General features: G+C 47.5%; 2 protein-coding genes across 2 annotated transcripts in view; one reads left to right on the plus strand and one right to left on the minus strand.

The window, feature by feature from the left end:
• Nucleotides 1–10,169, minus strand: part of LOC136991344 (obscurin-like) — a 138,160-nt gene extending 127,991 nt beyond the window's left edge. The window contains 9 exon segments of the mRNA XM_067292210.1: nucleotides 1,033–1,260; nucleotides 1,263–1,289; nucleotides 1,509–1,778; nucleotides 3,000–3,275; nucleotides 4,086–4,361; nucleotides 6,203–6,478; nucleotides 6,767–7,030; nucleotides 9,315–9,462; nucleotides 10,143–10,169. Of these exon segments, the coding sequence (XP_067148311.1) occupies nucleotides 1,033–1,260; nucleotides 1,263–1,289; nucleotides 1,509–1,778; nucleotides 3,000–3,275; nucleotides 4,086–4,361; nucleotides 6,203–6,478; nucleotides 6,767–7,030; nucleotides 9,315–9,462; nucleotides 10,143–10,169 (1,792 nt within the window).
• A 1,285-nt stretch (nucleotides 10,170–11,454) lies between these two features.
• On the plus strand, nucleotides 11,455–13,277 carry LOC136991423 (5-beta-cholestane-3-alpha,7-alpha-diol 12-alpha-hydroxylase-like). The gene has a single exon (XM_067292549.1). The coding sequence runs from the start codon at nucleotides 11,745–11,747 to the stop codon at nucleotides 13,275–13,277; it is 1,533 nt and encodes a 510-aa protein (XP_067148650.1). The 5' UTR covers nucleotides 11,455–11,744.
• The last annotated feature ends 1,417 nt before the right edge of the window (nucleotides 13,278–14,694 follow it).

Consider the following 14,694-nt stretch of genomic DNA (forward strand, 5'->3'; position numbering starts at 1 on the left):
CCCTAGACCTCTGTGCACTGATGAAAATCTAAAACAAAGATCTGAACCAATGCATCAAATCAGTCTCTTCATCTTGTGTAAAGGTATGTACTCACACCATCCAAAAAAAAAATAAAAATCACAAAAACATGAGGCTGGAAAGACCTAGAAAGATCATCCAGCCCTTCTCCCCTGCTCTGGGACATGCTCAGCTCTTTATGTAATTCCAGACAGATATTTCACTAACCTTTTCTTAAGCCCATGATGGAGGCTCCAAAACCTCTTCAGATGATTCTATTCAGTCATCCAACCAACAGAAAGCTTTTTTACTGTACAACCTGGATCCTTCTCATTGCAATTGAAGCCCATTATTTCCTGTCATTATTTCCGCATGGAGAACAGATTGTTCCCTTCCACTTTACAACAGCCTTTTAGGTACTTGAAGTCTGTTATCAAGTCCTTCCTTACCTATTATTTATGACTTAGACAGCACCAATTGGTGGCAGGGGCTTTAAAGACAAAATTAGAGAGCCCTTAAGTGCTTAAATCCTGTCTTCATTTATCCTGTAACAAACATGACAAAAGGATGTAGGAAAGAGGATACAAGTACAGAGCTACAGCCAAGAGACCATTCGTTTACTTGAAAGGGCAGCACCCACGGATAGAAGATTTGCTCTTGTAGTTTTTCTAACCCTGACTGACTATAAAGAGACATTCTGAAAGAGGTGCTTTACAGAGGAGAATTAGGGCAACAGATGGCTGAACAGGGAATGGCTTGCTAAAAGCCCTAAGATGGAGAAAACAGAGTCAACCAGAGAGGGAGAAATTTCAGAGGAGGGAGAAGAATGAGCTAGGAGGCTTAATGGTCGACAGCATGACTGAAAGCTGGTGCAATGAGATGGAGGCAACAAAAAGCAGCCAGTTGTTCCTTTTGTACTGCCCTTGCTTCCACCTTCTCTCAGTCATTTGACGGGTAATTGTCATGGAAGAGACCAGAATCCATCTCCAAACCCTATCCAGGGGAATTACAGAATGGGAAACCGTTCAACTTACTTTCCACATTGATCTTGGCTTGGGTCTTGTCATCAGGACTCTCACAGCAGTAGAAGCCCCTTTCTGCCAAGGAGATGTTCTTAACCACGAGGATATGCTTCGTTCCCTCAGCTTTGATCTCTATGTTTTCACTGGGCTTCAGCACAATTTTGTTCCTCATCCACTTCACCTCTGCAGCCTTGGTCAGCTCAACCTCCAGGATCACTGTGTCCCTCTCTTCAACTGTTCCAGTTTCTTCTTGAATGAGACTGGGGCCTCTGCCAAAGGAGAAAGATATTAGCAAAAACATGCAGGATCCAGAAAATGGGCTATCGGGAGGAATTAAAATAGTGGCCCATGCATTCTGGGCATCTTTATTTAATAAACTGAAAGCAGCAATCCCCTACTACGAATACAATCCGTCAAGGGGAAGGCCATATAAAGCAGAGATCACAGCATCAGTGATAGCCTGTCAAAGGGACATTATTGTCTCTTACCTCGCACCCTGAGGTTGGCACTGCTTTCTACACCCTCAGCATTGGCAGAGATTTCAGCTGCGTCTTCCACCGTCAGATCAGTGATCGTCAGGCTGTGGTTGGTGTCACTCTGCGAGATCACATACTTCTTGCTGGCTTCAATCTTGACACCATTCCTGTGCCATGTAACCACAGCATCACTGGGAGAGACGGTACACTTGAACACAGCCTCTTTTCCTTCTTCAGAGACCACGCTGTTGAGACTCGTAATGAATTTCACCACTCGGGGAGCTGATGCAAAGGAAGAAAACACTTAGGAGCATGTCTTTGAGACATGGTGTGAACATGGTGTGAGACAAACCAGAGATGTGGAAACTTAGGGAGATTCCTCTGACATGGAATTTTGTTATTATTAATATTATTCTGTAGAGCAATAACAGTGCCTTAAACAGGCTTTGGTTTTGCCTTTCTTTCTTTCTCATCTTTTACCAAATGAGATCATCTGTTCTTTCACATCAGAGCTTCATTTGCCTGACTAGATAAAAAAATCTGTAGAGGCATAAGCCCCATCCACCTTTGTCTCTTCCGTCCCTGGAGACACAGACAGTGGAGTTAAACGAATCCAGGGCGTGATTCATCTCATCCTGAAGTAGATGTTTCAATAGGTCGGACGAATTCTGACCTACTAGCAACCGTTCCTCTCCGCTGACTCCAAAGAGAGCTGAGGGGGTGCATCCCAGCTGTAGACATCTTGTGTGGATGTCTGAGGAGAAAGGAGATGAACCCTAGCCTGTGTGCCTCTCTGCCACTGCACTGCACAGCACCTTCCTTTCTTTGGCTGGACTTTATGATGCTCTGCTGTTGGGGACAGTAAAGGGATATAGAGTTATTGCCTGGGGGCAGATACTGCAGCAGTGGGCCCAATTAGCCCTTTGGTCCTGGACATCAACCCTCTCCTCTCTGTGTGAGCACCAGCTGCACCCCATCCTTCTGATGAGACAGTCAATTTAGAGCCTTAGCCTTGATGAGGGAGCAGCAACCCTGTGCACTGTCCCAGGAACAGAGGCGACAGTTTAGGCCCTGCTTCCCCCAACAGGACCAGCTTACAAACGTTACCCTCACACAACATCCCTGTACATCTTCCTCATCAGCTTTGTCATGCTGGAGGGCAGAGTGGGGAAGAGCTAAAGCCCTGCCCACTCCCCAGCCACTAGGCTAGGAGGTGATAGGAATGCTGTGATGACTGTGGAAAGCAAACACCAGGAAAAGCACCCATCGGAGGCCTTCTTGTTCCCTTGAGCGAAAGCCCAGCAAAGGACATCAGCTGGGTCTTTAGAGGCAGGAGGAGCTTTGCTAGCCCATGGCATGGGAGCCACAGTAGCAGCAACAGCAGTTCAGGTCTTGAACCTAGAGCAGTTTTAGGGGGAGTTTGGACTCCTTCACCTCCATCCTCCCGCGAGGGAAACGGAGCTGTTAGGCAGGGACATGACCTGGGGGCAGCTGCCTGCTCACCTTGCACCTTCACTTGGAATTCCTGCTTGTCATTCTTTGTGCAGCAGGTGTACACAGCAGTGTCCGTGCTCTTAGCCAGGTTCACCGTCAGGGTCCGGGAAGCCCCCTCACTCTTGATCTCATACTTCTTGCTCGCCTTGATTTCTATTCCATCCTTCAGCCACTCGACTGAAGCAGTTTCAGGCGTTACTGAAGTAGTCAGAGTGATGTTTTCATGTTCTTGAACAATGAGGGGCTCTTTCTGGACAACCTTCTTTTCAAATTTGGCCTCTGGTTCTAGGAAAGGCATTAAAAAAGACAAACTATTAGCTTCATTTCCAGGTCCTTAACCCAGCAATAATCAGTTACTGTCTCTTCTCACAATAGGGTTCCAGTTCATGGCATAATCTGTAACAACCCAGGAAATATGGATGAATATTTGTGACTGGTATAATCTTTTGCTGAGAAAATAATCTGTCAGGTAACTCAGAGCTTCTGCTTATAAGAGGAGCCAAGAAAAGGAAATGCAAATATACATTTTATCTGCCACTCATAAAATGCTTCTTTCTTAGTGGTAAAATTACCTATATAATCTTTCTTCTCTTATTTGGATGATTCTAGATCTAATTAAGAAGAAATATTAATATGCTAATCCTGAATTTACAGCCTCTTTTCTTATCTGTTTGCTTTACTCCCATTCTCCTCTACCTTGTACAATGCTTTGCCCCAGAACAGGGCGCACACAGTGGCAATCTAGTTTTTCTTAGCAGCCTTTCCCCACAGCTCTATTTCTGTGCTTTAAAACTTCCCACTTCCAGCTCATTTTCAGCTACCCATCACTGGAAAAGGTTGTATGATAACGTGTGTGAAGGAGATGATAAACAAACAAGAAAAAACTATTTAGCATCGCTTTAGCCAAGGAGTCTCCAACCAGTTTCTCCTCCTCAACACTGCTAAATTCAAATGGCCAAATTCATGTGCAGCATGGTTCACAGATATTGCTCCAGGAGAGATCGTAGCTGCACCGTGGCCATTAGGTACAGAATAATCACTATTCATCTTAGCCACCCAGCAAAGCTGCATAACATGCCCAAAGTGAAAACTCACCAGTAACTCCAAGCTTGAAGGTCAGCTTCTGGCCTGCAGCCTCACAGATGTATTCGCCAGCATCTTTCTTCTCCAGCCGCTCTATAAGCAGACGACGGGTTTTGCCCAGAGTCTCGATTTGGAATTTTCTAGAGGAAATGAGCAGTTTTCCATCCTTGTACCATTTCACTTCAGTTGTGTCCTCTGCTACCTCACAGCTGAGGCTGGCACTTTCTGTCAGGACAGCATGCACCTCCTTCTGGACCTTCTCCTGGTCTATAAACGCAGGTGTCGGCTCTGAGTGCAGAAAAAGGAGAGAATATTGACAGAGGGATTCAAATGAGGCCATCTGTGTGCACAGGCCTGGAAAACATCAAGGTTACCACTTATGTTAAAACCAAATGTCTTCACTGGACAGTATCTACCCTTCTGTGTGAGCAAACTGCAACGTGGAAATTAGGCGAATAAGAGTCCAGGAATGGAAAGGACCACTCCCACGACTGCAAGCATGCAAAACATGTCAAATTCAGAAACTTCCACAGAATATCTTTCCTGCACATCACCAACCCCCCCCCCCAATATCTTTTCATTAAGACCTACAGTGAATTATCAAGGACACAACTGTAACATGTCATAGCAGAAATGATGGTCTCCTGGTTCACTTGTCCATCCTAACCCAACACAGTACTGTTGGCTTCTGGAACACTCTTCATAGTCTCTTCCACTGTCACAGATGTGACAGTCAAAAGACAAAGGAATACAATTTCCCTACAGCAGTCAGTTAGCCCAGGACTGTGGGCGGCAAGGTACTCAAGCATGTCTACAACTTCAACACTCCCTTCAACATCACACGCTTAGAACAGTTTGGGAACCTTCTGAATCCAGTTCTAAAAGACCAAGTACTAGCAATCTTTCAAGACAAAGGGGCATTTAGCATCTAGCAGAAGTGTTACAAGCATCTCAGAAGGTTAGGACCTCAAATACACAATAGCATGAGTTCAAAAAAGTGCTGAGTTTTCAGTCCATCTCTATAAATTCTGCTGTTAAAACTGCAAATGGCAGAGCACATTCCAACCTCTCAGTTTTTAGAACTGGGTGTGGAAATCTAACAAGGAAAGGATTTTTGAATGAATTTCATTTCAGGATTGAAATACTACAACAGAAAAGCACATGACCAAGTACTTCTGTGTTTTCCAGAAAATATGTTTCTGAGGAGAACTTTGTTGTGGTAACTAGAGGCTTTACAGCTGGATGCAGAAGAAACAGATGAAGCAGAATGCAGAAAAAAAGCTGTTTAATTGCTATCTAACTAGCCACCTTGTTTTCTAACAGTCTGGGCTAGTTTTCATTTAATCTGTACTTTTTTACTGATTAACACTCATCAAGCCTCAGCAATTCCTCTCACAGTTCAACTGGTTTCAGGCTCACCACTGCTAGTCCAGCACTATGCTCAGAAATGCCTGTGGCTGGAACAGCCCAGGTGAGTACCTCTTCATCACTCCCTTTCCAAATTTCTTTTGAAAATTCTGAAAGTCTTTAGTCCTCACACTGATGGTTCTTAAGTTATTCCTCCATTTCTTGGCTGGCAAAGCCAATCCTTTATTCCTTGCGTGTTTTACAGATAGTCTGTTTTACTTGCAGTTCCAATACAGACCGATCAAGCCTCACACAATGAATGTCAGACTCGCTTATCTGATTGTGACTTCCTACTCAACGGCATTGTAAATGGGGTAACGTGCTGCTTGGTGGAGCTCATGTTACTCCTCCCTTGACATGCTTCATGCAAAATGCACACTCCTATCACACGTGCTTGTCTTTGTCAAGAGGTTCAGTGCACAAGAATCACCCTTTGGGATCCCAGGAATGGGAAAGATTTGAACAACATGCTGACTATTATTTCTATTCTATTCATTTCTGCAATTATTATTATATAGACTACTTAAGAATGTGACAAGCCTTTGTGACATGATAAAACCAAATATTTCAGTATATACCAGACCCAGCACACAGCAAATCAGATAAACTTTACAGACTGCAGTAGAGCCCAGACTATTGCAATTGGGTCATTGTGTAATATGGAATCACAATTATTATTTTATTATTCTCTACTGAAATTTTGAAAAGAGTATCAGTCTTACCCATGACATTAATCTTGAAGGTCAGTTTCTGGCCAGCAGCCTCGCAGGTGTACTCGCCAGCATCTTTCTCTTCCACCTGCTCCACCACCAGCTGCCGCAATTTGCCCTCTGACTCCACCTTGAACTTCTTGCTTGAGGTGATCAGCTTCCCCTCCTTGTACCATTTCACCTCGGTCCCCCTCTGGGCCACCTCGCAGCTCAGCGTGGCCTTCTCTTTCAGGGCTGCCTGCACCTCCTTCTGCACCCTGTCCTTGTTTGTAAACACAACTTCTGGCTCTGAAAAGAGAGATTAATTCAAAGTGCATCCCTGAGCTGAAGTTTCCTAAACTCTGTATCATAGCTTACAGGGAATACTGGAAACCACCTCTCTGGCTTGACAATATCCATCTAAACCTATCGGAAGGACATGTGGATGGTGTTTTTTTTTTTTAAAGAATCTTTTAGCTGCTTTGTCATTAATCACACAAAGATTTTATATATATATATAAAATATATATATATATCTATATCAGTTTCCTAAATATTCAAGAAATAGGAAGGATGGACCAAAGAACTTTCTCTCACCTGTGACAACCATCTGGAAGACCACTTTCTGGCCAGCAGCCTCACAGGTGTACTCGCCAGCGTCTGTCTTTTCCACCTGATGCACCACCAGCCACCGTGCTTTGCCCTCCGACTCTACCCTGAACTTCTCACTTGAGGTGATCAGCTTCCCCTCCTTGTACCATTTCACCTCAGTCTTCTCCTGGGTCACATCACAGCTCATCAAGGCATTCTCTTTCAGGACAGCCTTCACCTCATTCTGCATTTTATCTTCAAACACATCATCTGCAAGATTGCAAAGAAGGAAAAATTACACCCAGGCCATCAGGGCTGCATAAAAGAATGACAGGATGGGCTTTCAAGTTTCATTTCCACCTTGGAACAGAGTTCATGCAAGGTTAGACATGTTTCCAAACAATTTCAGTGAAGCTGCAGGTAGATTTTAAGAAACCTATGATGCTTTAAAGCTTTGTCTCCAAGTTCCTGTTGTATGGGGTTTTCAATGGGAGATTGTCTGGTAGGTTATGATTTAAATAAACCAACTGTAAAACGAAAAAAAGGCTTATTAAGAAAATGCTTGTGGAAGCACTGGCAGGAACAGTTTGCTTCCAAACAGCACAGTTCCTGGCTGCTGCTCACTTGGACAGCAAGCAGGCTGCCAGCAGAATTACGGTGCCTGATCGCTAGGTGTACACCAGCTTTCCTGCACATGCTGTGCAGGGTCAGTCTCCGCAAGCCAAGCAGGGTGGGCACTCTTGGGAAGAACGACACATTCTGTTCACTTGCAGAAGAGACTAGGCTGCATGTCCACAGCAAACAGCACCTGCTGCAGACAGGATCATTCATTTGCCAACGCTGTCCCCCTACCTGGGTCTAAATTGTTTTTGGAAAAAATGGTAAGGGTTATGAAATAGCTGCATAACATCTGGACTACCTTCACAAAGATTTATATGGAGTTGTGTCCTTACGGAACAGCGTAACTTCCAGGATATATTCTACAAAATGTGTGCTACTAACAACAGGATAAAATCAGAGAGTCATAGAATAATTCAGGTTGGTAGCAATCTCTGGAGGTCATCCAGGTCAATTTCCCCACTCAAAGCAGGCCAAATTAGCTCAAGCTGCTCAGGGCCCTGTCAAGTTCTGAGTATCTCCAAGAATGGAGACTCCACAACGTCTCTGGGCTCCCATTTCAGTGCTTGACCACTCCCATGGTGAAAAGGTTTTCCCTAATATCTTATCGGAACAACCCATGTTCCAGCTTGTGTACTTTGCCTCCTGTCCTATCACGGTGCACCTTTGAGAAGAGTCTGGACTCATGGTCTCTACATCCTCCCATTACATGATTAGAGAATAAGATCTCCCCTTTGGCCTCCACCTCTCCAAGCTGAACAAATCCAGTTCCCTCAGCCTCTCCTCATATGTCATGTGCTCCAACCCCCTATTATCATGGAGGCTTCCACTGGAGTTGCTCCAACAGCCTTTCGGATTTCCTGATGTAATAACTGGCAAATTTCTCTACCAAGCAGACATTGAATTAACAAAAGTAATTTGATTTTAGTCTTGGTTTTGGTATATCCTAAGGACATCATTTTAAAAGTTGGGCATAGGAAATAACCTTGGATCTAGTGACCATAAGACCATCTACTTTAAAGTGAACGGAGGGATTAACAAAAATATCTTTATAATACACTTATTTAAAAGTGGCAAACTTGGTTGAATTATGAGAACTGATCAGTGAAGAAAAGAGCTATTTGTTCAAGACTCAATGCGGGATCTGATATCCTTGAAATCTTCATCACAGTGGAAGAACAGAAAGGAAAGGACTGGCCGGCTAAAAAGTCGCTGAACTATCCTCTAAAATCCTTTATAAGGCAAAACACAAATAAGGAATGGAAGAAAGCACAGCTCTGCAAAAAAACTACGTCTCTGAGGTCAAGAACTGTAGCGGTAAAGCAAGATTTGCCAAAAGTCAGGCTGGATCCAGGCTTGCGAAGGAAGTTAAAATAGATAGCAGGGGATCCTTTAACACTAGAAACAGAAGTGGGCAAGGAAAGAAGTGGGGCAATGATGCAAAGAGGCTGGGCTTCAGGTTTCAGAGCTCTTTGTATCACACCTCTGAAGACAACTAGCAAATTCCTAGAAAATATTCTCCTATAGGCTAATTTGTTCCCTCTGGACCTCACCCTCAGCCTATGGTAGATATTTTGCCTGCAGAAACAAACCAATAGAGGTTATAGAGCTACTAATTAAACGAGTGACTCCTAAGTTCACATGTTATGGTTCCATTGCAGACAACTGCCTTCAGTGTGAGGTTTCAGTTTCTCATTTGACTTTCCCTTGGGTGAATACTACTTGTTCACACAAAGTCTAGTCGGTGCTCTCACTCGGTTGTATCTTTAATTAGCAGCAGGGCAAAAAGACAGGTGATCTGAGATCACAGAACTCTGAGGGTCAGAAGAGGGTCAGAAGATCCATTTTCCAGTTCTGGTTCTAGAGCACACTTCCTCTGCGGTCTTGGGCAAGAGCCTCAAGGTCCCAACACTTCTCCTTTTAAAATAGCCAATACATAGCCTCTTCCATAACCTTTGCCACTGCCTTCCTCCCCCCAGCCACTCTCTGCAGCCTCCTAGCACCATCCTCTTCTCCTCCTTGATGACTTCCACTTCTCTGCACGCTGTCTCTATCATGTCTGCACTCTGAGTGGCAGCAGCTGCCTGGGAGGGTAAGGAGTGGGGTAAGTTCAGGTCAAGTTCCTATGCTGCTGACCACGGCAGTACATGCAACCCCGGGATCCACGCCATAGGCTTACTGACAATATCGCACCGTCCGCAGAGAGGGACGGGTCCTGCAGGGAGCATGCCGCAGCAGGAAGCCAGCTTACGTGCTCTGAACCGGAGGAGTTCCTCTGTTGGCATTGACTGTAGGAGGACTGTTGGAGACCACAAGGCTTGCTCATTAACAGGCAAGAGTACGTGGCCTGTGGTGGGTGATGTGAAACTCCCCAAAGGGACATTTCAGCTGACTTGTAGATTCAAGCAGCATTCAGACATCTAAAAGACCTCAAGCGCACACCATGGTTTGCATGCAAAAGTTCGGTGGTGGCTAAAATCCTGGCTAGAAGGCAAGGATCCCAGAAAAGTCTGGAGGACACTGTGGGCAGAAGACACAGAAAAGCAGAAGGAAAATGGGTAAAAACCCGGGAGGCACAAAGAGGCAGGGAGTGGGGAACTGAGAGTTTGGGGTAAAACAGAAGAGGAAGAGCTGTGGGTGGAGGCAAAAGCAGTGGGATGGCTGGGAGGAAAGGGGAAGGACAAGGCGAGAGGACAAAATCATCAGCTCCGGAGCTGGTTGCCCGCTTTGCCAAGGGTAACCGCACCGCCGTAGGCTCCGTTACGGTGGTGGCATCCTCCCCATCACCCATGTTGGCCACGGGTGTCCCCGTTCATCCCTTCACACTCCTCGTGCTCCTCTCCCAGCCTGAGAGGGGGGTGACCTACCTCGGCTTGACACGCCGGAGAGCTGCGTTGATGCACGTTCCCCGCTACTGAACACGTCAGCCCCACTGGGACGTCTCCAAAAACCCTCCTTCATCTGCAGCTGGCTGCTCCCCTGCTTGCAGCAGTGCTAAGGAAAACAGAGATACCTCCATCCTCCAGCCGAGAGCTTGGGGGTGAAATATTTGCCTGATGGTCCATGTGTGTCTGGTGGACTATTTGCCTGAGAAAGCTGGAGAAAGGAAAAAAAAAAAAGCTTCCCTGGAGCATAAAAAGGGTTAAAGAGAAAAGCAATTTTTGCCGAATTGGGGCTCCCGGGCGCTGCAGCCTAACGCAGTGGAGGCGTGCAGCCTGCGGCTCCCTGGGGAGCAGGGCTGGACGGGAAGGCAAGGGGACGGACCGTGCGTGTCCCAGCATGCGGTGCCGGGCGCTGGCCCTCTAACCTGGGCAGGGTAACCAGCGACACACATGGTTCGTGGGAGGAAAATCCCCCGCCACCAGCACGGGCCAGAGGAGGGTGCAGGGGACGTGGAGTTGGGGCGGCTAAAATCCGAGCTAGCAAGGAAGGAGCCCAGAAAAGTCTGGAGGGTGAATGGGGAGCAGGAGAGACCGAAAAGCACAGGGAAAATGGGTAAAAGCACAAGGAAAATGGGTAAAAGCACAGGACATGGGGTGGGATGGGGGCTGCGGGGCGCAGAGCGAGGAGGAGGGCAGAGGGACATCAGCAGGGACTGGACACCCACAGAGGGGACCAAGCCTGCGCAGCGCGAGCGAGAGATCGGGGCTGGGAGGGAGCCAGGACTGGGAGGGCAGAGCTGGGTCAGTGGTTGATTTAAACCCTCCTCAACCCTGGGGAAGGTGAACCTGCGTTGCTTTGCCCTTGTACAGATTAGCAGTGCTCGCACAGCCAAAAGAACACTTATGGGGCACTGGGTTTTGGAGAACCTCAAAATGTTGGCGCTCTTTCCTCCTCTTGGCTTTCAAGACCAAATCAGTTCAGTTTTTAACCCCTCTTCCTCTCTCCTGAACTCATTGACAGCAGCATTTCCAATCTCTTAGTCTCTTTTATTCAGCCAGCAGCCCATAGCCTGGTGTTAAGGGCAGCAATCACAGAGTGAAATTCTCTGCCCCCTGTTTTTTTTCTTTTTCAAAAAGCAAGCCTCAATGCAGGTGCAGCTTTTAGCCTGGAAAAAGTAATTTAAGTTCCCGCAAAGCACACGCTGAAACCCATCAACCTCGCTCAGCAGCCCAGTCACTCCAACGTGACTGTAACGTACCTTTGCCCTGATTGTACCTGCTCTTTCCATGCTCAAAAACATCTGTCTTCAGTGAAAGGAAAGGCAGGTATAAGCGGCAGAGCTTTGCAGGGGAAGGGTAAATACTTGCCACCAATAGGGACTGAGGTTGTCAGCTGTGCCTCAGCTTATCAGCGACCAGATGTGAATAAAGAGCCTTCTCCTGCCCCAGGCCAGGTCAAAACCCCGGACGGGCGCAGAGCTCTCATGGCTCTCTGGGTAACTCTTCTTTGTTCCCTGGTAGCATCGCTGCTTGGTGGCCTCTACCTCCTGGGAGCGTTTCGAAGGAGGAGAGCCAATGAGCCCCCTCTGGACAAGGGTCACATCCCGTGGCTGGCTTACGCCCTGGATTTCAGAAAGGACAGTTCAGAGTTTCTAAAGAGGATGCAGAGAAAACACGGGGATATTTTCACAGTGCTACTCGGAGGCTATTACTTCACCTTCGTGATGGACCCCTTTTGCTTTGGCGCCATAGCGAAGGAATCGCGAGCCAAACTAGACTTTAAGAAGTTTGCATCCGAACTGGTCCGCCGGGTTTTTGGATACCAGTCCGTTGAAGCCAGCCACAAGATTATTCAGCTATCAAGCACGAAGCATCTGATGGGGGATGGACTCGTTGTCATGACACAAGCCATGATGGAGAACTTGCAGAAGCTGATGCTTTTCAAGATGAACTCAGGAGAGAGGGAGCGAACGTGGCAAGAGGACAGTCTCTTCAACTACTGCTACAACATCATCTTCAGAGCTGGGTACCTGGCTTTGTACGGCAGTGAGCCACACCAAGGGGCAGACAACAAGGAGAAAGCTAACGAGCACGATCGTGTTCACTCTGATGAGCTGTTCTATGAATTCCGGAAGTACGACCGCCTCTTCCCTCGCCTGGCCTATGCCGTGTTGCCTCCCAAAGACAAAACTGAAGCTGAGCGGCTCAAGAGGCTCTTCTGGAGCATGCTGTCTGTGAAGAAGAGCCGACAGAAGGACAACATCAGTGGGTGGGTAAGTGACCAAGAGCAGTCCCTGGCAGAAAACGGGGTTCCCGAGTACATGAGGGATCGTTTCATGTTTCTGCTCCTCTGGGCATCCCAAGGCAATACTGGCCCAGCTGCCTTCTGGCTCCTCTTCTATCTAATGAAACATCCAGAAGCTATGAAGGCTGTGAAGGAAGAAGTGGATAAAGTCTCCAGGGAGAGCGGCCAGGAAGTGAAGCCAGGTAGGCCACCAATTAACGTCACTAGGGACATGTTAAACCAGACCCCTCTTCTGGACAGTGCTCTGGAGGAGACCCTGCGGCTGGTTGCAGCCCCAATCCTTATCAGAGCCGTCCTGCAGGACATGACCCTTAAGACGAGCGACGGGACAGAGTACGCTCTCCGCAAAGGAGACAGGGTGGCTTTGTTCCCACATGCCTCTGTGCAGATGGACCCAGAAATCCATCCCGAGCCTCACCGATTTAAATATGACCGGTTCCTAAACCCAGATGGCACCAGGAAAGATTTCTACAAGAATGGGAAAAAGCTGAAGTATTTCAGCATGCCTTGGGGAGCAGGGATATCCATCTGTCCTGGGCGGTTCTTCGCGACCAATGAAATGAAACTGTTTGTGTTCTTGATGCTGACTTACTATGACTTGGAGCTGCTTGATGGAGAAGAGGAGATCCCGCCGATAGACAGCAGCCGCTGGGGATTTGGAACGATGCAGCCCATTCGCGACGTTCGCTTCAGATACCGGCTGCGCTTTTAATTTGAAAAGCCTCGTTACGTTCGGCCTCCTGGCTTGTTTAGGAGCTGTCGGTGAAATAAACTGCACAAAACTCCTCCCACGGGTATCGGATCCGTGCAGAGCGCTTTCGTGAGAGCAAATGCTGGTATGACCTCACTTGTTTAACAGTTATTGTGGCTTTTCTCTTTATTTCCATTGCACGTTTCACTGCTCTGTGTCTATGGTTATTGTATTGTTTTTACTTCAGTTTAGCCTTGGGACTGTGTTATTTTGTTATCAGACTCTTAACGATGTATTGAAATGAAATGAAGCAAGCAGAGATCCTAGCATATTTTCCGCGTGAAGCATATCCGCGGCAGAATGGCATCAGCCCGCACGCTGGGGATTTGTCTCCCTCCTCCCCGCTTTTCCCCTTGTCAATCCGAAACGTCTCACTGCGTTCAGAAAGGCACTGAAAGGTCGGAGAACAATAAATATGCTCTCTGCAGCTGCAAGGGTTTCATCGTGGGCTTAGCACTGTCTGTCCTGTCATCTCCTTTCGGCATCAGGTTAAAATGCATTCCCCTGAGGTCCCCAGACAGACGCCCCTCAGAGCAGAGGTAGGACCTACTGACCACAGACACCCCCACAACACACAACTGCTCACACCTAAGAAGAGGAGAGAGCTTGCTGGTCTCATTTGCTACATTACTGGGAGGCAAAGGGAGTTGCAAACATCAGTAATAACCTAAGGTACCATTTTCATGCATCTGCATGATTTAAGACGTGGATTTAAGCCTTTCCAGGGCTGCGAGCGGGTGCACGTTCAAGCCCAGTGTCTTGTGCACAGCTGCTGGGGATAAAAAGGGTATTTGCATCTGTGTGTGTGTGTTTGGATTCATCCCACCTGCTGTAACGCGGCTGGAGCGTGGCTACCTACAGCTGGGTTCGTTCCCCCACAGCACCGAACCAAATCACTGGTTCAGTCCAGCTCGTTGAACGTGCCCAGAAATGTCCGAGTCTGCAGGCTGGCCAGGAGCAGATCTGCCCTCCTGCGAGAGAAAAGAGAGTGTAGCTAAAATTAAATTTTATTTTATTTTCTCCAGGTCAAGGTTTTAACCAGCAGAGCTGGTCTTGAGCCCCATGGGCTGGTGGCATTGCCCAGAAGATGCTTCCTGGCAAGGGCTTCCCCCCTGCCAAACTCAGCCCCCGTTCTCTTGTCCTCTTGCCAGTCCCGCTTGGGGAAGGCGATGGCAAGGGCAGACACTGGGTTCATCCCAGGGCTCCGGGCCCTTGGGGACAGCGGGGGACACCAGGGTGCATCGACCCCACTTCCCATTGGCCCCTCTTTCCCCCAGCATGCTCCAGCAGCGGAGCAGCCCACAACGGCCGGAGGGGGCTGTGGCGGTCGGGGAGTGGTGGAGGAGAAGACAGGACTGGGGCAGGAGCGAGGACCATA

This window comes from Apteryx mantelli, chromosome 2, assembly GCF_036417845.1.
Source record: "Apteryx mantelli isolate bAptMan1 chromosome 2, bAptMan1.hap1, whole genome shotgun sequence".
In the NCBI taxonomy this organism is placed as follows: Eukaryota; Metazoa; Chordata; class Aves; order Apterygiformes; family Apterygidae; genus Apteryx; species Apteryx mantelli.